The sequence below is a fragment of the Notechis scutatus genome, chromosome 10, assembly GCF_049901735.1.
Source record: "Notechis scutatus isolate UNSWTSFEM ecotype Mainland chromosome 10, rNotScu1.2, whole genome shotgun sequence".
In the NCBI taxonomy this organism is placed as follows: Eukaryota; Metazoa; Chordata; class Lepidosauria; order Squamata; family Elapidae; genus Notechis; species Notechis scutatus.
Genome location: NC_142018.1, coordinates 17,253,587 through 17,275,669, shown reverse-complemented (window position 1 = coordinate 17,275,669; position 22,083 = coordinate 17,253,587). Strand labels below are relative to the sequence as shown.

General features: G+C 46.1%; 1 protein-coding gene across 4 annotated transcripts; it reads left to right on the top strand.

The window, feature by feature from the left end:
- Window positions 1–9: 9 nt before the first annotated feature.
- On the top strand, window positions 10–20,917 carry XIAP (X-linked inhibitor of apoptosis). 4 transcript variants are annotated; one of them, XM_087972155.1, is made up of 7 exons: window positions 22–157; window positions 4,137–5,038; window positions 9,659–9,758; window positions 10,825–10,903; window positions 12,828–12,861; window positions 14,550–14,750; window positions 17,903–20,917. In XM_087972155.1, the coding sequence occupies exons 2-7, from the start codon at window positions 4,171–4,173 to the stop codon at window positions 18,091–18,093; spliced, it is 1,473 nt and encodes a 490-aa protein (XP_087828281.1). In that variant the 5' UTR covers window positions 22–157; window positions 4,137–4,170; the 3' UTR covers window positions 18,094–20,917. The 4 variants fall into 4 exon arrangements, with proteins under 4 accessions (XP_087828283.1, XP_087828281.1, XP_026530559.2 ...); XM_026674774.2 differs by lacking the exon at window positions 22–157 and adding an exon at window positions 1,446–1,524; XM_087972157.1 differs by lacking the exon at window positions 14,550–14,750 and having other exon boundaries at window positions 10–157.
- The last annotated feature ends 1,166 nt before the right edge of the window (window positions 20,918–22,083 follow it).

Sequence of the window (22,083 nt, the reverse complement as noted above, 5' to 3'; positions counted from 1 at the left end):
GAGAGAGAGAGAGAGAGAGAGAGGAAGAGGAGGCGGGGCAAGAGGAAAGCGGCGGCGGCGGCGTTAAACAGCAACCATTACCCCCACCCCCCATCTTGCCTTTCCTATCTCAGAGAGACGAAGCGAGGGAAGAAGTCAGAGAAAAGAAACGCTGGCGGTACGTGAACCACAGAATCAATCCTCCGCCGGAGAAGCTGCTGTCTTCGTTCGCTTCGCTGTCCGCTAAATCCGGCGCCGTGGGAAGCCGTGGTTGGTTGGTTGCACGGATGGACGGAACCGGGTTTAGGCAAGCCATAGAGATTGTGCCGAGTCGAGGGACGGTGCCTTATGGTCGTCGGGATTTTGAAGCCACCCCTCCAGGATTTGGGAGGGGGGTGTTGGTCCGTTGTATCCGTGTGTGTGTGTGGGGGGGGGGGCTCTCCCTCCCTCAGAAGGACTTTTTGAGTGGTTTGGGCTTTTTTCTAACACCATTTTCTAACGCAAATGGCTGGCTGGGGGAATTCTGGGAGTGGAAGGCTGGGGGTTGGACTAGATGACCTCCAAGGTCCCTTCCAACTCTTCGTTAGTCTGTTAAAAAGAGAAAAAAAAGTCCAAGCTTCCTTTGAAAGTTGGTTTGAAAGACACTGTGTGGTGTTTGAAGACATCGCTTTAAAGCGTGCAAACCCAGGTTTGATGTCGGTTCAAAATCCCCTCAAAGCAGAGCAGAAGAAACCATGGTTAAGGTCTTTGAAGCTTAACTATGGTTTGAGCATGTTGAGTGAATTGACTTTTTGGGGGTGGGACGTTTGCAAAAAAGACATCCGGGACAGGGTCTCTTCCCCCATTCCAACGAACCCATCCGGACACTCCTTGGCAAAACCTGCCTAGTTGAAGGGCTCCCCTTGGGGCTTGGCAATCCAAACGAGCCGTGTATGGTGCCTATGGCTGGGGTGGGGGGTGGCAGGAATTCCTAACCCACCCACCCCCCAAATTTGGGGCTCCAAGGCGATCTTAGGGCGCCATCTTCCACCAAGCTTGCGGTTCCTTTTTTTTTTTTTTTTTAAACGATTCAGAGGTTCTGCGCATTCTCAAGACAAGTGCTCGACTCGGGTTTCGCTGCGGGGGAGGAAGCAAGACAGGGATTCCCCTTGCACGATCCACTAATTCGCTTGCAGCGGGACTCGGGAGATCTTCCGCGATCCACCCTTGCCGCGGCGCCTCGCAGCCGGGATGAGAAGCAGGGCTTTTTTTTTTGCACGTGTGAACGCGCTCCGGGTCAAGCGGGCTCCCGCAATCCGAGTTAAAAGGGGGAGTCGGGGAAGCGAGGCTGCAACTTGGGGAGACCCTTCTCTCCCCACCCCCGTATTGCTGCAGCCGGCCGAGGCCTCCCTCCGTCCGGCGGGGCGCCCGATCCTCCGGCAGCTCCTCCCCGAGGCCGCGGGGAGGCGCTTCTTCCTTCTCGGGGCGGCGGCGGAGAGAAGGAGCCGAGGGTCCAGCAGCCATTTTTTCGGGCCGGCCCGAGAGCGTTGCCGGCGGAGACTCGGGGTGAGTGCGGGCGGAGGGACCCTCGTTCTGCGCCGGGAACACCCCTCCCCATGCTCCCCGGCCGGGATCCTGCGGAGTATGGGCTTTGGAACCCCCGCTTCTCTGCGGGCGGACCACGCTTAGGCGACCTTCGGCACCGGAAACACCCGTCCCCATGCTCCCCGGCCGGGATCCTGCGGGCTGCGGAGAATGGGCTTTGCAATCCCGCTTCTCTATGGGGCGAGGGGGCAAACCGTCCTTCTACCCCGGGAAAAGCTCCTCCCCAGTCGGGATCCTGCGGAGTATGGGCTTTGGAATCCCGCTTTTCTGCGCGCAAGGGGCGAACAGACCACCTTCTGCATCAGGAACACACACACCCCCATCCTCCCCAGCCGGGATCCTGCGGAGTATGAGCTTTGCAACCCCGCTTCTCTGCAATTCCCGGGGTTTCTTTCGCTCTTCCCAAATGCGGGGTTGCTTGAGGTTTGCCTCGGCCCCTTTCCACACACACACCCCCCTCGCCAGGATCTGGGACTTTCTGCATTGCAAAACCCGCGTGGGCGCGGCGGGTCGTGGGAATGCCTCCCCAGGCAGGCACACGGGTAGGGTGAGGGGTTTACAGAAGGCAAATCCCCGAAAATAGTCCAACGGAAGTCTTTTTCACCTTGCCAAGCCCAGCTAGGTCGAAAGGGAAGGGCGGAAATCTCTTGCTCCTTCTTACTCCCACGCGGGTGGAGTCGTGTTTCGCGTGTAAATGCAACCGCCGCGCGTGTTTCCCGCTTGCGTTCCTGCGGTGGGTTTTGTTCCCGGCACCAATTTCCTTGCCCAGCTTTTGGGGTTAAAATTGAATTGCGCAGAGAGAGAGAGAGAGGGGGAATTAGAAAGAAGAAGAAGAAGAAAAGCAAAATAGGCGATTTTTGCAAGCGTAACTTCTCGCATGGGAACGCTCGCCCTTTGCTCAACCTTCGAGCTTAATTCAGGGATTTATGGCTCCAGGGATCCCTGCTTGGCAATTGGAAATGTCTTCTAGGCGGAACCCAATGGACTGGCTGAATAAAGTTTTTTCCTGGGATAAAATGAGAATTGAGGTTGGTGGGATCTGCCCACGTTTTTTTCCATCAATCCATGCATCATTTCCTGCTCCTTTTTTTCCTTAGCAATTAGTAGAGGCCAGCATGGCAAGAAGGAAGAAGAAAATGAAACCTTTGCAATTCCCTTTCTGTAACAATAAATAAGCTGAGGTTTTTAAAGGATTTTTTAAAAAAATAGATTTGTCAAAACCTTTGCAATTCCCGCCATCAGGTCAGAGCTGAAGAAGCTTCTTGGATGAGAAGCCAAACGTCTTCAAAGAAAAAAACCAGAAAGTCCAGTTTGCCTCTTGAAAAAAGCATCTTTGCAATTCTCTTTCTGTAAAAAATTAATAATAAGGGGAGTTTTTAAAAGGATTTTTTTTTAAAAAAAAAATAGATCGGTCAAGACCTTCGAAATTCCCTTTCTGTAAAAATAAATAAGGGGAGATTCTTAAAGGATTTTAAAAAAATTAGATTTGACCCCTGGTGTGAAAATAAGAGAAGTATGGAAAAAAGGTTTCGAAACAAGATATCCTTTTTTTAGTCACATGTTATGGGAGTTTGCTGTGGAAAATTTCCCAGTCTTTCAAAATGTTTTTTTCATTTTTTGTCAGCTGACAAGAAGGGAAAACAAAACTTTCGATAATCAGCCAGAATGGTCCGTAAATTGGGAAAGCTTCAGCTTTAGTTAGCCATGAAAAGAACTTTTAAACTTTCTGTTAGGCCTACTCACTTGAGGATGGAGAAGGATGCTGTTTTCAAGGTTTTTAAATAAAACAAAATTTTATTTAAAACTTTAAATACAAAAATTACCAAAATTAATTTGTAAAGCCTCCCTGAATCACCTTGTAAGAGAACTGGGTGGTGTAGAACTTTAATAAATAAAATGTTCATTTTTTCACATTTTGAAACCACCTGGGCGCTTGTACCATAAAATGTTAAAATATAAAAACAGGTTACGAAATGGAGGAGGAGGCAAGAATTCATTCAACTCTGTTAAAATTAGCTAAAAGTTGAAGGGGGGACTTTCAGGGTGCTACCAACCCTCTGGATCAGGGGTCCCCAACCGCCGGTCCGCGGACCGGTACCGGTCCGCGGAACAAGCCTTACCGGGCCGCTGGTTGCTGGGCGCCGCCATCTTTTTTTGGTAAAAAAGTGCTTCCGGTGAGCTTTTCCGGGTAGAAAGCTCACCGGAAGCGCTTTTTCGTCAAAAAAGATGGCGCCACCACTTCCGGTGAGCTTTTCCGGGTAGAAAGCCATTTCTACCCGAAAAAGCTCACGAGTTGACGCCGCCATCTTTTCGTCAAAAGATGGCGGCGCCAGTTGCCGCCAGGCGGCGCCCAGCTGATGCCGGAACCGGGCCGCGGCGTCGAAAAGGTTGGGGATCCCTGCTCTGGATGATGGTCCTTTGGTTGCACAGCCATGTTTGAACATCCAACATAAGTGTTGATGCCATTTTGTGATTTTGTTTTCCAATGATGTCCTAACATTGAACCTTATCTTTGCAGCATCTCTTTCTTTCTAACCTCACGTGTGTGGTTTTTTAAAATTTATTTATTTTAGGAAATCTGGAGGAAACTCCTTCCCCGAGAGGGATATGACGTGTAATGGCCCCGTTTTGGAGGATCCGTCTCCCGACCTGGCTGAGTTGGCTTCCAGACAAGAAACCTTTGCCAATTTTCCAACTCGCTGCCCCGTTTCTTCCTCGGACCTAGCCCAGGCCGGATTCTTCTACACGGGAGAAGGGGATCAAGTCCGATGCTTCCGCTGCCTAGCGACCCTGGAAGGATGGGAAGAGGGAGATTCGGTGGTTGTTAAACACAAAAATGTCTCTCCGAACTGCCCCTTTATCAACGAGGCCAACTTCGAAGAGGGTCGTCTACTTTCCGGGATCCCGAATGGTCCCCCCGGAAGAGAAGCCGCCACCTCCGTCCCACCCAATCCTGAGCTCTCTTCCGATTTCGAGGCCGATTACTTGGTGAGAACCGGGCAAGTGGTGGATATCTCGGGCTCCCCATATCCCCAAAACCCAGCCATGTGCAACGAAGAGGTCCGGCGGAGATCTTTCCACCATTGGCCTTCCTACGCGCCCGTCAGCCCGGAAGACCTGGCCAATGCGGGGCTCTATTACCGAGGCATGGCGGACGAAGTGGAGTGTTTTTGTTGTGGGGGAAAGTTGAAAAACTGGGAGCTGGGGGACCAGGCATGGTCGGAGCACCGCCGGCATTTCCCGAGATGCTTTTTCGTCCTTGGGCATGACGTTGGGAATGTTGGGAACGTTGCCCATCCGCCAGGGGATGGACAGTTGGACCGAAGCAGTACCACCCACTGGGGGTCTCCTCTTCCTCCTCCTCCTCCTCATAACCCCTCCATGGCGGATTTCGCAAAGCGCCTCCAGACCTTTGGGGCGTGGAATTACTCGGTGAGCAAGGAGAGGCTTGCTCAAGCTGGCTTTTACAGTCTAGGTAAGCAGAGGGGCCAGATTTTACGGTGGGTTTCCCTTGGTTTGGGTTCACTCAGTCTCACAGCCCCCCTCCCTCCCAAATCCAAAGTACCGCCGTAGAGATTGTCCTCAGCTGGAGCCCAGGAATGTCTGCTGCTAAAGCAAGATGGTTGCTAAGTGAGCTTTGCTCCCATTATATGCCCTTTCTTGCCATTGTTGTTAAAGTGAATCGCTGCAGTTGTGAATGTCAGGATTCTGGCAGTCACCCCCATTTAAATCATGAGTCTCGAGCAAAACTTCCAAAACTTGAAGAAGATTTATTAGGAGTAAACATGCCAGCACTGCCTGGGTGTAGCAGACTCTGAGACACATTGTCACCCTTGACCCTGGTTTTCCCCCCACCCACTGGGTGTATCATAATTCATATTCTCCAATGGGACATCTCCATAGCCAAGAGTCATCAATCATGTCCTCCAGTTAGAATTTTGCACGGCAGAAACTTCCGTCACCTACTCACTATCTTTGAAAAACTATGGAACGCCCTTTCAATTTCCAAGCTGCCGCACTGCTCTTTTAAACCCCTTTCCCCCCACTTCCCTTTCTGTTGGCAACTCTAAAAAGACCATAGAAATATTTTATGAGTTGACAGTGAAGTTGGTAGCACGGTTGTTGAGTGAATCTGGATTCCTCACTCACGTCGAGGGAGAATACAGGGACCCCGGGACATGGCAACCATCATAACTATGAGTCGGTTGCCAAGTGTCCCAATTCTGAGTGGGAGTTTTGTCGAGGGCAGAAAGTACAAGGTAGTCCTTGAGGTACAACCACAGTTGAGCTCCGTTTTATTAGAAGGGCACCTTTTTTCTTTGTTTTATTAAATGTAGAACGTGGTGGCTAACCTTTTTGGGCTCGTGCCAAAAGTGGCACTCGCGCTTGCTCGCTCACATGCCAGCACCCAGAAAGAAATGCGCCCCTCCCCCACGCCCCCTGCGCATGCATGCGTGATCCGCCACCTCCTTACCTGCACTGCAGATGTGCGCATCCCAGCTGATTTTTTTGGCCCGTTTGAGGCCTTTTTGCCCTCTCAGCGGCTCGAGGAAGCCTCTGCGGCCTTTGGAGGCCGAAAAACAGGCCCGTTTCATCACTTCTGATATTTACGGAAATACAGGAAGTGACAAACGGGCCTGTTTTTCGACCTCCAAAGGCTGCAGAGGCTTCCTCGAGCCTCTGGGAGGCCGAAAAAGGCCTCAAACCGGGCGAAAAATCAGCTGGGAGGCACGCGCATGCACAGTGAGGTAAGTTTGCCTGGGGCTCGCATGCCCACACAAACAGCTCTGCGTGCCATCTGTGGCACACGTGCCATAGGTTTGCCATCAGGGTTATAGAACAACCATACGAGCTCCATCTCATGTTCTGCAAACAAGGATCTGTGGCTCATTGCTTCTCAACAAACCAGGATTGAAAGCTGGCAACTTAACCGCAGCTTCTGGGCTTGTTAAGCAGGATAAATCCGGAAGCGTGGCTTGGAAAGTCGATGCAAGTAAACCGTACAAAATTTTGCCGTTCCCCACAGACTTAAGACACAGCAATTTTTGGAATTGTTTTCCAGCATGTGGCTATGATCTCTCGTGGTTCAGCGTTACGTGTTCTTGATTTGTTTTAACAATAAGCTGCTGTTGATCGTTTCAACAAATGTTCAGCTGTATTTTTGGACTGTGAATTGCAAGAGAATATTGTACACGGAGTGCTTGGGATAATTCATTGGAACAGGAGTCTTAAATGGTAGTGCAATTTCCCTCTTTTTTTCTTTTTTCTTCTTTAGTGCATTAATAGGTTTACACATTTCACATCTGTGCAAGACGTCTTGCATCTGAGCTGATCTTTGTTAATCTCATTTGATTTGGAACCTGCAGGGAACTAAAAATAGGACTTGTTAGAAGATTAATCAGACAATTCAGACACTTTCTGTCATGCTCCTCTTGGAATCTGATTCCGAGGGGGAGGTTGAGCAGCTGACAGGGAATGTGAGTGTGGCTCTAGTGGCTGTGGAAGAAACTGGGGAAGGGCACAATCCGGCTGGGCATTCAGAGGAAGACCCAGGCCCAACCCCTCTTCATCCTAGGGCACGTAGGGAGGAACAGAGAAGGGAGCAATGTGAGTTCCATGGCTTACAGGGGAGGAAAGGGCCCTGATCCCCTTCATTAGCTGCAGCTGGGAAAACAGGATTTAAAAAGGGCGTTTGCACACAGCACCTTGCTGAAAGTAAAGCATGAATTATCTTCGTTTTTCAAGTCTTATCTGGGTTGTGGCGTCCTCCCAACTATATGTGTTTCATTGTCTTTTGAAGTCTACAATTCCTTATCCTGCTCTGTCTCGTTAATTGCTGCAGGATAGTTTGTGTTGGTTTTTATTTATATAGTAATTTAGATGTACTTTGGGTTCGGACTGAATTTCTTCTCTTTAAAGACTGTTCTTGGGAGAGTTTTTTTCTCCAGCCGATGATAACTGGACACTGGGGGCCTAGTTGGAGGCATTAAAGGGACGTTACCTACTTTTATGACTTGGTTGCTTTTGTGCCACGCCCTGAGTCATCACACATTTCAGCACTGATTCAGATTTAGTATTCATAAGGAATGGGCAGGTAATCCTTGACTTAGGACCACCGTTGAGCCCTACATTTCTGCTGCTAGGTGGACCATTTGTTAAATTTTGTTTTCCCCATTTTACGACCTTTCTTCCCACGGTGGTTAAGCGAATCCTTGCAGTGGAGAAGTTAGGAACACGGTTTGTGTAGTGAATCTGGTTTCTCCATTGACTGTGCTTGTCGGAAGATCTCAAAAAAAGGAATCGTGTGTCCCTGGGACATAGCGATTGTCGTAAAGATGAGTCGGTTGCCAAGCATCTGAATTTTGATCGCGTGGCCATGGGGATGCTGCAGTGGCCTTAAGTGTGAAAAATGGTCATAAGTCCCTTTTTACACTGCTATTGTAGCAATAGTGGTAGCACTTCGACTTACATACTGCTTTACGGTGCTTTACGGCCCTCTCCAAGCGGTTTACAGAGTCAGCCTGTTGGCCCCAACAATCATTTTACCCACCTCGGAAGGATGGAAGGCTGAGTCAACCTGGAGTTAGTCAGGATCAAACTCCGGACAGTGGGCAGAGTGAGCCTGCAATACTCCATTCTAACCGCTGGGAGGGAGGGAGGGAGGAGGGAAAGAAGGAAAAGAAGAATGGAGGAAGGAAAGAAAAAGGGGATGGAGGGAAGGAAGGAAGGAAGGAAGGAAGAAAAGAGGGAAGGAAGAAAAAAGGGAGGGAAGGAAGGAAGGGCATTTAGCAATAGCAGTAGCACTTAAACTTATATACTGCTTCACACTGCATTACAGCCCTCTCTAAGAGTCAGTGTATTGCCCCCAAAAATCTGTGTCCTCATTTTACCGACCTCAGAAGGACGGAAGGCTGAGTCAACCTTGAGCCGGTTAGGATCGAACTCCTGACAGTGGACAGAGTTAGCAATAGCACTTAGACTTACTGTATATACTCGAGTATAAGCCTAGTTTTTCAGCCCATTTTTTGTGCTGAAAAAATCCCCCCGGCTTATACTCGAGTCAGATTCCCTCTGAAAAAAAATGGTGTGGAGTCGCGGCCTCCGGCGGCAGCGACTCCCAACAGCCTCAGCCGGGAAGGGAAAGGCAAAAGCGCTTTGCCTTTCCCTTCCCGAGGCGGGACTGGGCGCGCCGGCGGCAGCGACTCCCAACAGCCCCAGCCGGGAAGGGAAAGGCAAAAGCGCTTTGCCTTTCCCTTCCCGGCAGCGGGACTGGGGCGCGCCGGCTGTAGCGACTCCTGACTCAGGGGGCCTCCGAGGGAGGGAAGAGAGTGACTCCTGCCTCCCGCTGTCATCATCATCTTCTTCTTTTGGGTTAGTGAATCAATTAAACCTTTCATGATAGTGAGATCGTTTCCCAAATTAATTATTTTTATTTTTGAAATTTACCAGTAGCTGCTGCATTTCCCACCTCGGCTTATACTCGAGTCAATAAGTTTTCCCAGTTTTTTGTGTAAAATTAGGTGCCTCGGCTTATATTCGGTCGACTTATACTCGAGTATATACGGTATATACCGCTTCACAGTGCTTGACAGCCCTCTCTAAGCGGTTGACAGAATCAGCCTCTTGCTCCCAACAATCCGGGTTCTCATTTTACCTACCTCAGAAGGACAGAAGGCTGAGTCAGTCTGGAGCCTGGTGAGATTTGAACTGCCAAATTGTAGGCAGCCAACAGAAGTTGCCTGCAGTACTGCGTTCTAACCACTGTGCCACCGCAGTTTAGTACGTCTAAGTAGCACTTAGATTTACTGTATACACCACCCCATACAGTATTCTCCGGGTTTATAACCTCAGCACATTGGCCCAACAATCCAGGTCCTCATTTTATCGACCTCAGAAGGATAGAAAGCTTGTGCCCATCAGGATCGAACTCCTAGCTGTGGGCAGAGTTAGCCTGCAATACCACACTCTAACCACTGTGCTACCAAATAAATATATACACATACATAAGGATAGGTAATGAACTGTTGCACGTTGAGAACTACCTGTGTTTGCAGACAAAAGAGTTTTATGTTCATGAACGAGGTGCTTTTTCCAGGTGTGGCTGATGGCGTCGAATGCTTCTGTTGCGGTGGGGGACTGAAGGAATGGAAGGCGGGTGAAGATCCGTGGGAGGAACACGCGAGATGGTATCCTGGGTAGGAATATTTCACTCTTTTCATCTTGGGGTGCGGGGTGCTTTGCAATATTTATTTTTTTACCAGATCTTTAGCTCAGGGATATCCAAAACCAGATGTGTCAGAAACAGAAAAGCTTTGGACTCTAGAAAGAGTGCAGAGAAGAGCAACAAAGTTGATTAGGGGGCTGGAGGCTAAAAGATATAAAAAACGGTGGCTGGAATTTGGGTATGTTTAGTCTAGTCTAGTGCAGAGGTCTTCAGACTTGACGCGCTTTAAGACTTGTGGACTTCAACTCCCAGAATTCCACCTCCAGTCACGTTAGCTCAGGAATTCTAGGAGTTTGAAGTACACAAGTCTTAAACTTGCTAAGTTTAAAGACCCTTGCTCTATATCTATCTATCTATCTATCTATCTATCTATCTATCATCTATCTATCTATCTATCTATCTATCTATCTATCCTATTTCTTTCTATGTATTCTACCTCTCTTTATTCTATCTATCCTCTCTCTATTCTACCTCTCTTTTATCTATTCCAGGGGTCTTCAAACTTGACATTACTGGAGGCTTTTAATGGACAGCCATTGGTCTAATGTTATAGAGTTTCTGCTTGAGGAAGGGGTTGGACTAGAAGATCTTCAAGGCCCTTTTCAACTCTGTTATTCTGGACAACTCTAGCAGGTGTGATGGAACCCCAGGAGCGAGTGAGTGGTAGAAAAGGGGAGGCTGCTCTAAGCAGCCAATTGTTTATATTAAATGCTGCTCATAGGGTCAGAAGGGACCTCGGAGGTCTTCTAGTCCAACCCCCAGGAGTCTTTATACCTTATGCTCTTAAGGATGCTTGTGGGGGAAAGCTTTCTCAACAGCAAGAAGATGGCTCAGGCCACCTCATCGGACTTCTTCTGAATCCAGTTGTGAAGGTACGTGCAACCGATCCAAACCTGCTTTAGGGCGCGGTGGGCTGGGTGAGTTCAGATCAGGGCGGTTTGTTCCGCAGAGGACGCTTAAACTTACTGTAATGTGTGAATTAGATGACTGCTTTGTCCTTCAGCTTGGCTTATTTTGCTCCCACCTTTTGTACCTAGGTGCAAATACCTGGGAGAAGAAAAGGGACAAGCTTTTGTGAACGGCGTTCATTTAAAGCCTTTGCCACAGGAATCAACTGTAAGTCTGCCTTTTCTTGTTTAGAGTGTCTGTCTTGTTGGAAAGAGACTTCCTTCCTTCCTTCCTTCCTTCCTTCCTTTTTCTTTTTTCTTTCTCCTTCACTTTTTCTCTTTTTCTTTCTCTTCTCTTTCTCTCTTCCTCCTCCCTCCCTGTCTTTTTCTTTCTTTCTTTCTTTCTGTCTGTCTGTCTGTCTGTCTCTTTCTTTTTTTCTCTCGCTTCCTCCCTCCCTCCCTCCTTTCTCTCTCTCTTTTCTCTTTTTCTGTTTTTTATTTTTCTCTTTGTCTCCATCGTTCTTTCTTTCTTTCTCTTTTTCCTCTCTCTCACTCTCACTCTCACTTTTTCCTTGTCACTTTTCCCTCTCTCTCTCTCTCTCTTCTTTTCTCTTTGCTTCCGCCATGTGCCTAAGCCAACTCTGCAGGGACTCTTGTTTTCGGATGAATGTGGATTTTAAATCATGCATGCATCGAGCCAATTAAATTAGTAGAAGGGCTTGAGTTACTATCCCGCGGTCTCTCCAGCTGTCTTCCCGTGAGCAGATGGCATTCCCATCCTCAGCTGAAAAGGTTAATTGCTGCCACGGAAAAGGCCACTTTTAACTGATTTGATTCCTGTTTCCTTGTTGACGGCGGCGAGTGGACTAAGCGATTAGCTCACAGAAATGAATTGACAAGTACAAACTGTGATATTTGTCGCTTGAGGATGTCAGGAGCTGTGGATGTGTGTGTGTATCTATCTGTTTAGATGACAGAGGTGGAGGAAGAGAAGAGAATGCACTAGTCCTGTTTGAAGGACTGGGAGATTTATAGGTCAGCTATAAATATTCCCCTTAAGTTTAGGAGTCTGCTTGCAAAAAGGGGCACGATAGCTCAGCTGTTAAAGATGCTGAGCTTGTCAGCTGGAGAGCTGACAGCCCAGGTTTGAGACCCTGGCACCACACAATGGGGTGAGCTCCTGTTACTTGCTCCAGCTCCTGGCCATCTACCATGTTGTCCCCAAAAATAAGACCAGGGCTTATATTAATTTATGCATTAGATCTTATTTTCCAGTTAGGTCTTATTTGGGGGAAAATACAGTACTAAATGCATCTGTCTGGCTGACAATCTTAACTGGGGTTTATTTTGGGGGTAGGGCTTACATTGGGAACATCCTGGGGGGGAGAAAATGCTAGGGTTTATTTTCCAGTTGGGTCTTTTTTTTCCCCCCCATGGAAACACAGTAGCAGTTCGAAAGCAGGCTAATGCAAGTAGATAAATAGGCACCACTTCAGTGGAAAGGTAACCGGGTTCTGTGTGCCTTTGGCGTACAGCCCTGCCGGCCACATGACCATGGAAGTTGTGGCTCTTGAGGCTAAGAAATGGAGATGAGCACCACACCCTAGAATCGGATACGAGTGGACAGGGCATCCTTTATCTTTTCTGCTTGCAAAGGGGCTCCTGATGTTTGATTGGCAGGGATTTTTAGAGGAAAAAAACACAACTCTGCTCTGGAATATTGTTGTCGGTTCACTTCCCACCATTTGCTCTTCGCTCTTTCCCTGTTTGAATTTTATTTCTGCAACCACCTAGAGAAATACCTCTGGGTTGTTTCTCTTTGGGAGGTGAGACCACCTGGCCATGTGCTATAAGATTACCTACCAGTTGGCTCAGTCCCTTCCTCAAACAACATCTTCCCTCCTAATGGAATCTTATTATGTAAACTAGTCGTTCTCAACCTGAGCAACTTTTAAGATGTGTGGAATTCAAGACTCAGAATGCGTTGCTTGTAAAAGTTGCTAAGTCAGTGTAAACAAACTAGAACGGACTAGAAACCTCTGATTGTGACACCCTTTATCAGTTTTTTTCCCCACAAGCATTGAATGAGCCAGCAGAAATTTCATTCCAATCCAGTGCAACATTCTAAAAACTATTTATTTATTTCTTTATAGGCAGAACAGCCTGAGAAAGTTTTAACTATTGAAGGTAGGTCTTTCCTGAACGACGCCAGTGATCAGTTCTAATAACGTGCTGTTATGAGTCAGTTGCTTAATTTGCATTTTTTAAAAAAATAATTGTGTTTACAAAATAATTGTGCTTTGAAAAGGGGGAAAAAAAACCCCACACACCTGTTGGTTTCGTTTGGCAAAACTTGCAGGCTAATATTAGTGTAAATTAGGACAGTGGTATATAAGCATTGACCTGATCTTAGGATAAACATTAAATTTGCAGCCATGAAAATTAACTGTTAAGTAAAATCCTGAACCTAGAATATATATATTATTTGGAAGGAAACAAGAGTTCTTTTTGGATCTTACTTTAATTCAGTAATAGGGAGTCATTGCCAGAAATAATAGGAAGCAATTTTATATCTTCAAGAATGCAGTGCTTGGGCATCCAAGTATAGAAATGAATATTTATATACCGGACTATCCCGTCACTATCCATTAATTAAATGCATAATAGGGGTTGGGGGTTATTATATTATGTTCATTTTATAATTATTTTTATTTCTTTTGTGTTTTTATTTCCTGTAAGCTGCTTCGAGTTGCTGTGAGCAAGTTAAGCGGCAGTATAAATTTTCCAAATTAAACTAATAAAATCTTAAACAGAAATAAGATGTAGATTCTATTCTATTCTATTCCTTATTCCATTTTCTATTCTATTCTATTCCTTATTCCATCCTCTATTCTATTCTATTCTATTCCTTATTCCATTTTCTATTCTATTCTATTCTATTCTATTCTATTCTATTCTATTCTATTCTATTCTATTCCTTATTCCTTATTCCTTATTCCATTTTCTATTCTATTCCTTATTCCATCCTCTATTCTATTCTATTCTATTCTATTCTATTCTATTCCACCCTCAATTCCACCCTCGATTCTATTCTATTCCTTATTCCATCCTCTGTTCTATTCTAGTCCTTATTCTTTATTCCTTATTCTATCCCCTATTCTATTCCTTATTCCATATTTTATTCTATTCTATATTCTACACTACTCTACTCTACTCATTTCCCTTATCGTTTCATCTACAAACCATTGACATAAATACAGGTACTCTTTGGCTTATGACCACAATTAAGCCAAATTAAGCTGGCTTCCCCTCCCCCCCTTGACTTTGCTTGTCAGAAGGTCACCAAAGGGAATCGTGTGACCCAGGACACTGCAACCGTCATAAGTACATGCCAATTGCTAAGCATCTGAATTGGGATCGCATCATGTGGAGACTGCGACTGAGTGGTGCAGTGGCCTAGAGGTGGAGCTCTCGCCTCACAATCAGGAGGCTATGAGTTTGATCCTAGGTAGGAGGCAGATATTTTTCTCTCTGGGCACAATGTGAATATATCTGCTGAACAAAACCCCGCTCTGGTGACAGGAAAGTCATCCGGCCAATAAAACACTCTGTTAGCTCCATTCAGTTGCCCAGGCTCCACCCCGGAAGGGATTATGGGGTCATAAGGTGTGAAAAACGGTCCTAGGTCACTTTTTTTTCCCCCAAGTGTGTTACCTCTGAACAGTCACTTATATGAACAACTTTTAAGTTGAGGAAGGCCTGTATTCAGAGTTTAGCGTAACGTGGGAATGTGGCTATCCCATTAAGCTCTGCTTTTCCTTTCCTAGCAGGGTCTTCCTTGCTTTCACGGGATTTTTAGCTCTTGCTTTTTGCAGATGAAGAGCAGCTGCACAGCCAGGCGATCCAGAGCGCGTTGCAAATGGGATTCGGCGCGGAGGAAATCGGCCAAATGGTGGAGAGGAAGGAGCGCCTTTCGGCCGAGCGCTACCAATCGGTTGAGGCACTGGTCACAGACTTAATCGCTGCCCAGAGGGATAATTCACCCAGTGCGCACTTAGAAAACCATCTGCAGAAAGGTGATTGTTGCTGCACAGCCCAGCGCCTGTAGGTAGACAAACCCGAATTGCGCAAGGCGAGGATAGGATTGTGACAAACTCAGTTGGGGAAAGAACCGTTGTCCGTGGAGCGCCATTCTTTAACGGCTGAGCCCTCGTGCATCCTTTTGGTGGAAAGGTTGGAATAGGGTAGGATAGGATAGAATAGGGAAAGGGAAGGGAAGAGGGAGGGAAGGAAAGGAGAGGAGAGGAGAAGGGAAAGGGAAAGGAAAGAGGGAGGGAAGAGGAGAAGAGAAGGAAAAAGGGAAGGGAAGGAAAGGAGAGAGAGGGGAAAAGGGAAAGGAAAGGATAGAATAGGGAAAGGAAGGAGAGGAGAGAAGAAGGGAAAAGAGAAAGAGGGAGGGAAGGGAAGGGAAGAGGAGAAGAGAAGGAAAAAGGGAAGGGAAGGAGAGAGAAGGGAAAGGAAAGGATAGAATAGGGAAAGGAAGGAGAGAAGAAAAGAAGGGAAAAAGGAAAGGGAGGGAAGGAAAGGAGAGAAAAGGGGAAAGGAAAGGATAAAATAGGGAAAGGAAGGAGAGGAGAGAAGAAGGGAAGGGAAGGAGAGGAGAAGGGAAAGGAAAGGGGGATGGAAAGGAGAGAGGAGAAGGAAAAGGGGAAAGGAAAGGATAGAACGGGAAAGGAAAGAGGGAAGGAGAGGAGAAGGGAAAGAGGAAAGGAAAGGATAGAATAGGGAAAGGAAGGAGAGGAGAGAAGAAGGGAGAAAGGAAAGGGAGGGAAGGAAAGGAAGAAAAGGGAAAGGAAAGGATAAAATAGGGAAAGGAAGGAGAGAGAGAAGAAGGAAAAAGGAAGGGAAGGAGAGGAGAAGGGAAAGGAAAGGTGGGATGGAAAGGAGAGAGGAGAAGGAAAAGGGGAAAGGAAAGGATAGAACGGGGAAAGGAAAGAGGGAAGGAGAGAAGAAGGGAAAGAGGAAAGGATAGGAAAGGAAAGGATAGAATAGGGAAAGGATAGGATAAGGAATAAGGATAGATTAGGGAAAGGATAGCATAGTTTAGAATGGGGGAGAGGGGAAGAAATGGGATGGTATGGGATAGGATAGAGCTGGAAGGGACCTTGGAGGTCTTCTAGTCCAGCCCCCTGCTCAAGCAGGAGAACCTAAACCATTTCAGACAAGTGACTGGCTAGACTCTTAAAAATCTCCAGTGATGGAGCGCCCACGATTTCTGGTGGCAAGCTGTTCCACGGGTTAATTGTCCTCACTGTTAGGAAGTTTCTCCTTAATTCCAGGTTGCTTCGCTCCTTGATCAGTTTCCATCCATTGTTTCTTCTCCTGCCTTCCGGTGTTTTGGAGACTAATTTGACCCCCCCACCCCCCTTCCTCTTTGTGGCAGCCCCTCAAATGCTGGAACATCTTGTCGCCCCTAATTCTTTTTTTTTTCTTTCGACCAGCCAGACCCAAAACCTGCAGCCGTTCTTCCCATGGTTTAGTCTCCATGTTTTGCCTTGATCCCTGAAACGTATGAGTATCGAGTTGCAACCGTTCAAATAGTGACGGCGGCACTGAAAAAAAAGTAACGTAGGGTTGTTGGTCACGCCTGTAACCGTTGCAGCATCATCGCCGTGGTCACGTGAACCAACTTTGGGAGGCTTGGCAATTGGCTCCTGCTTATGACAGTTGCAGTGTCGTGTGTGTGTGTGTGTGTGTGTGTGATCCCCTTTCACAACCTTCTGATGAATAAAGCCACAACTGATGAGTTGTGAGTTCAGTGGGGAAGCCAGATTTGATGGAACGACCGTGTTGCTACGTAATTTAACAACTGCAGTGGTTCACTTAACATCTGGGGAAAGAAATGTTTTAAAATGGGACAAAACTTGTTGCTTCTTCTTTTTTTTTTGGGGTGGGACGACGACGACACCTGGGCTTTTACCAAGAGAGAAGCTTTTCTCCAAAGCAACTTAAATAATAAAACTTCCTTGCTGGCAAATGTCTCTCACTTGAACAGAAATGTTGGCCTCGATTGTGGTTGTACGTTGAGGACTATCTGTAATTTTTAAAGTTTTATTGCAAGTTCTAGGTCAGTTCTAGGTCAGGGGTTGGCAACCTTGAACACTCAAGGAGCCACAAAGGTCCTAACTGGAAACCCCCTGTCCAATTCTGGAGCCGGAAGTCCAGTTCCCCTACCATAGAGTCTCCTAGCGCGGCTTCCTTTTTCCTCTGCCGACTGGACGTCCGGTTCCCCCATCATAGAGTCTCATCCTAACGCAGCTTCCTTTTTCCTCTACCTGTCCTAACCAAAAGCCCTATGGCGATAGGGAGCCGCAGCAGAGAGATGAAAGAGCCACATGTTGCTGACCCATGTCATGCCCCCGTCAGAGTCTGAATCAGAGGAGGAAGACGAACAGCTGACAGGGAGTGGGAGTGTGGCTCCCCTTGGCTGTGGAGGAAACTGGGGAGGGGCACAGGCCAGCTAGGCAGAGCAAAGGAGAGGTAGATCAAGGGAGAGAGAGTTCAGAGGAAGACCCAGGCCCACCCCCTCTTCATCCTAGGGCACACAGGGAGGAACTGAGAAGAGGCACAACGTGGGTTACGTGGCTTATGGGGGAGGAAAGGGCCCTGATTCCCTTCATTAGCCACACCTGGGAATGAGAGTTTAAAAGAGATGCATGCTGAGTGAGGCATCTGCTGGGAACAAACATGAGTTTATCTTGTGTTGACTTTGGTTATCTGCGTTTCTGGCATCCTCCCAACTGTGTTGAATTACAGCCGTTCCTTCACATCTGGAATTCCTTCTCCTGCCCTGCCAAACTTAATTTCCTCATTTTGCCTTGATTGCACTTATAGTTACAGTTTTTGTTGACCATGTTTTGGAGTTGATTCTCTGCAGCCAAAGGCTGTTCCTGGGAGAGTTTTTCTCCAGCTCAGAAGGTAACCAGGACATTGGGGGCAAAGTTGGAGCTAATAAAGGGACTCCTACTGATTGCCTGACTGTGTTGCCTTTGTGCCACGCCCCTTTGGGTCATCACAACCCCTGTTCTAGGTTCAGGAGTCCTCACTTGCCGGACGCCCATTGGGTTCTCTCTTTGTAACTCCTGGAATAGTGGATCCTGCCTTTTTTTTTTCCCCCTCCTCCTTGGTGAAGGTATCTCATAAAATATTTTTTTTCCCCCACTGACAGATCTCAGTACAGAAGAGAAGTTGAAACGTCTGGAGGAAGACAAGATCTGCAAGATCTGCATGGATAAGCTTCTCTCCGTGGTCTTCATTCCTTGCGGACACCTGGCTTGCCAAGAGTGCGCCAAGGTGGTGGAGAAGTGTCCCTGGTGTTGTAAGATCATTGCAAACCGGCAGAAGATCTTCATGCCCTAATTGGGGGGGCTCCGGCGGCGAGAGATTCCATGAAAACAAAAACAACCACCCCCTCCCAGCCCCCGCAAAAAAAAATAATCCAAAAGCTAACCCAGATTGGCAGGGGTGACCTCCGAAATGGATTTAGCGAGATTTAATTTAATTGGACGGGCACCGGGTTGCATGGTGGGATGAATCGGCGAGAGAGAGTGAGTGTGGATCGGATTATTTCCATCCTACGGTTTTAATCAGAGGTGCTTTTTCCATCGGGGCAGGGATCTTTTCGGTATTTCGTCATGTTTTCGGTGGGTGGAGAGATATATCTTGCAACTTTGGGGGGTTCTTGGTGTATTTTTGGAGGGGTTTCCCTCCCCCCCTTCCGTTCTTGTAGACTTCATAACCGAACAACCTGCAAAAGTGCACCAAGAAATGAACAGGGTTGGTCACCTCTTTTGTCCACTTTACGACCTGTGGACTTCAAACTCCCAGCGTTCTCGGCTGAGGCATTCTGGGAGTTGAAGTCCACAGGTCGTTGTCATCTGTATTGACCGAATAGTCCCCCACCCCCAAGGCCCTTTCTCAACCTTCAGATTGTCAGAATGGCTGAACTTGCTCCGGACTGCCCGTCTGAAAGTTGCGTTCTTTTTAATTGTGTTAGCGTGCAATGCCAGCAACTTTCTGCCTATCCCTGTTGAAGTCTGAAGCGGTATAAGCCAGACGCGCAAAGGCCAACACAAAAGGCTGAATGGAAAAGGGCGTGAAGAATTATCGTAGAAAACAAAAAGAAGAGGTGGTGGACCTTGTACGTCTCTTGATTTTTCCATCCGTTCAAAGGATGGAAAAGCAGCAACAATCGCTCTGTTTTACAAACCCAATCCCTTTTCCTTGAGTCTGTCTCTTGTCGTAGGGGCTTTTTCGCTGACCTGACTGACAGTTGTGGAAAAGAGGGGAGAACCTCTTGATACCCCTTTTGTATCCCAGTTCAAAGGCTTGCCTGTGTTCTAGCAAGTCCTCCATAGGTGGAGTAACTGGAATTGCAGAAACTTAGGATAAAAACCTGACTTTTAAGTTTTCCCATTTCAGTTTGCATAAAGGCATCGTAACAGAGGCTTTGGGATCCGGGTGTCAACGGCAAAGTTTGTGCAGTGAGCAGCACATCGGTTGGGATAAGTTGGTGGCGTGCCCGTAGATTCGTGCGATAGATGAAGCAGAGTTTTGCAGGTGGTTTTTTTTTTTTAATTTAATCATTTATGGGTAGAAGTGAGCTGCTATTCTGGGATACCAGGTTCTCCCGTGAAGTAAAGGATGCATCAGGTAGCTTGTTGATATTGGTGGCTTTGAGAGAACACTGGAAGGAATACCCGGGAAATGGATGCCATCCTTTCATTCAGAAGTTGAGTGGCAGATTATCCGTGTTTCCCCCTTGCACTAGATACTATATTAGGTGGCAAAACATAAACTGAATGTAATATTAATTGATTTCAACCTCAGTTGCCTCTTTAGGGAGGAAAGAGTGAGGACCGGCTAATAACTTTGCAATTCCAGGAGAATAAATGGGATGTTCAGTTTTTAATTTTACTTCTTTGCCTTCCTGAAATGGCTTATAGGGATTGCTAGGATGCAAAAAAAAATCCCTCAAGCACCCAGGATAATAAATCCCCTTTTGAGATTTAAAATAGTCCTCTTCCTCGTTTTGTGCTTCCCGATGCTTTCCTAAGTGATAAAACCCCTATTTTGTTACTCCTATCTTGCTAAAACGATCTAGCTGTTTTACCTTATTTTTTTTTCCTTTTTAAAAACAACCGCTGCATTTTTATTTATTGACATATTTATTTGAAAACTTGTTTAAAAAAAGAAGAAGAAAAAAAAACCACTTTCGTGGCACAAACCGGCTTTAAACAGGTGTGCACAACACGGAGCACTGGGGGTAGAAGACCTCTCTTTTGTAGAGTTGTGGTTGCATTTCCTGGGAAGGAAGCTGGACTGTTTTTGAGTTTGTTGAACACTACAGTGGCAGTTCAGCTCAAAGGGGGGGTGGACTTACAACTTCTGCTGACACTTTATGGCGATTGCACGGGGAGGAAACCAGAAACTGACAGTTTGAACTTCAATAAGAATGCTGCTAAAAAAAATCACACACACAACTTCCTTTCCATCTAGCCAGGCCAGATAGCTTTCAGGAAGCGGGACCTTTAAACTCCTGGATGGCTGCCAATTAAAAAAAAGTGTTAAATTTGGTTTTCGAGCAACGTTCCCTGATCTGCCCCACTTATTTCACGCTTATTTTTTTATAAGTGGCATTGTTTGAAGCGACACAGCTCGTCCTCCTGTGGCCAGATCTGAACTCAAAAAAAAAAAAAAAAAAAAGAACCCCACTTGTTAAAACATGGCAAAGGGTTGTGTTGGGGTGGGAGTCATTGTTGTTCCCCTGACATCTTTGTGGGTTTCGTTTTAAACCTTTTGTTTCACGTAGAGAATAGCAAGAACTTGTTTTATATGGAAATCTATCTGGGGTACTTTTCTTCACGACAGTCGATTTATTTTTTTTCACCCTTTTAAAAAAAAATTCACGAACGCATCGGGGGGAGGGGGGATTTTACAAGCTATGCATAAGTTGCGTGTCAATCCACGCTGAAACGCGGAATTGAGTTGTGTGTAAAGGATGGCCTGAGTTGTAAATAACTGTTGATTATATAATGAAATTGTTGACTTTGAGAAGCTATATTCCAACGTGTTAAGAAAGATTTATTTTTTTAGACGTACTACAATGACTTAATATAATCATAGAATTGTTTTTGCAGTTAAACTCAAGTGACTATTTTTAATAAAGTGATTTATTATTTTATATTCTGTATGATGGGTTTTTTTTTCTTTTTACTTAGACACAAGACCAGTTAAAATGCTTGAGCCCTGTCTCTATCATTCTTATTTTTCCATCTTTCTCAAGGATCTAAGTTTCCATTTTTCTCCAGTGTTTAATTCATATATTATGCTAACCTATGGTTTATTGGAGCTAATTCAGTTAGATAGCTGAATCATAATTAATCAGAATAGAGCTGGAAAGGATTTTGGAGTTTTATTTCAGGCAAATGGCTGTCCAGTGTCTTCTTCAGTCTGCTGTGATGAAGCACCTACAACTTTTGGAGGCAACTTCTGTTCCACTGGTTGATTGTCCTCACTGTTTGGAAGTTTCTCCTTATTCCAGGTTGCTTCTCCTTGATTAGTTTCTATCCATTGTTTCTTCCCTTCCCTTCCTGTGCTTTGATAAATAATTTGATCCCCTCTTCTTTGTGGCCACTTCATAATCATAGCCATACTCATATACATATACATACATACATACATACATACATAAATACATACGTACGTGCATATGTAATCATAGCCACGACATAATCTTAACAGTATATAGCAGAGGTCTTCAAACTTGACCGCTTTAAGACTTGTGGACTTCAACTCCCAGAATTCTTCCTCTAGTCATGTTAGCTCAGGAATTCTGGGAGTTGAAGTCCACAATTCTTAAACTTGTCAAGTTTGAAGACCCTTGCTCTATTCTATCTATCTATCTATCTATCTATCTATCTATCTATCTATCTATCTATCTATCTATCTATCTATCCTCTATATATTCTACCTCTTTATCCTCTTTATATCTCTCTCTCTCTCTCTCTCTCTCTCTCTCCCACCTCTCTCTCCTACCTCTCTTTATCTATTCAGGTCTTCAAACTTGACAGTTTTAAGACTTGTGGACTTCAGCTCCCAGAATTCCTCCTCCAGTCATGTTAGCTCAGGAATTCTGGGAGTTATAGTCCACAATTCTTAAACTTGTCAAGTTTGAAGACCTTGGTATATAGTATATAGCGTGAAGGAATTCTCTCCCAGTGGAGAGAACTGGAACCTTTAAGAGGAGACTGGACAGTCACTTGTTTGGAATGGTATAGCATGAGCAAGGGGTTGGACTAGAAGACCTCCGAAGTCCCTTCCAACTCTGTTACTCCATTGATAATCAGT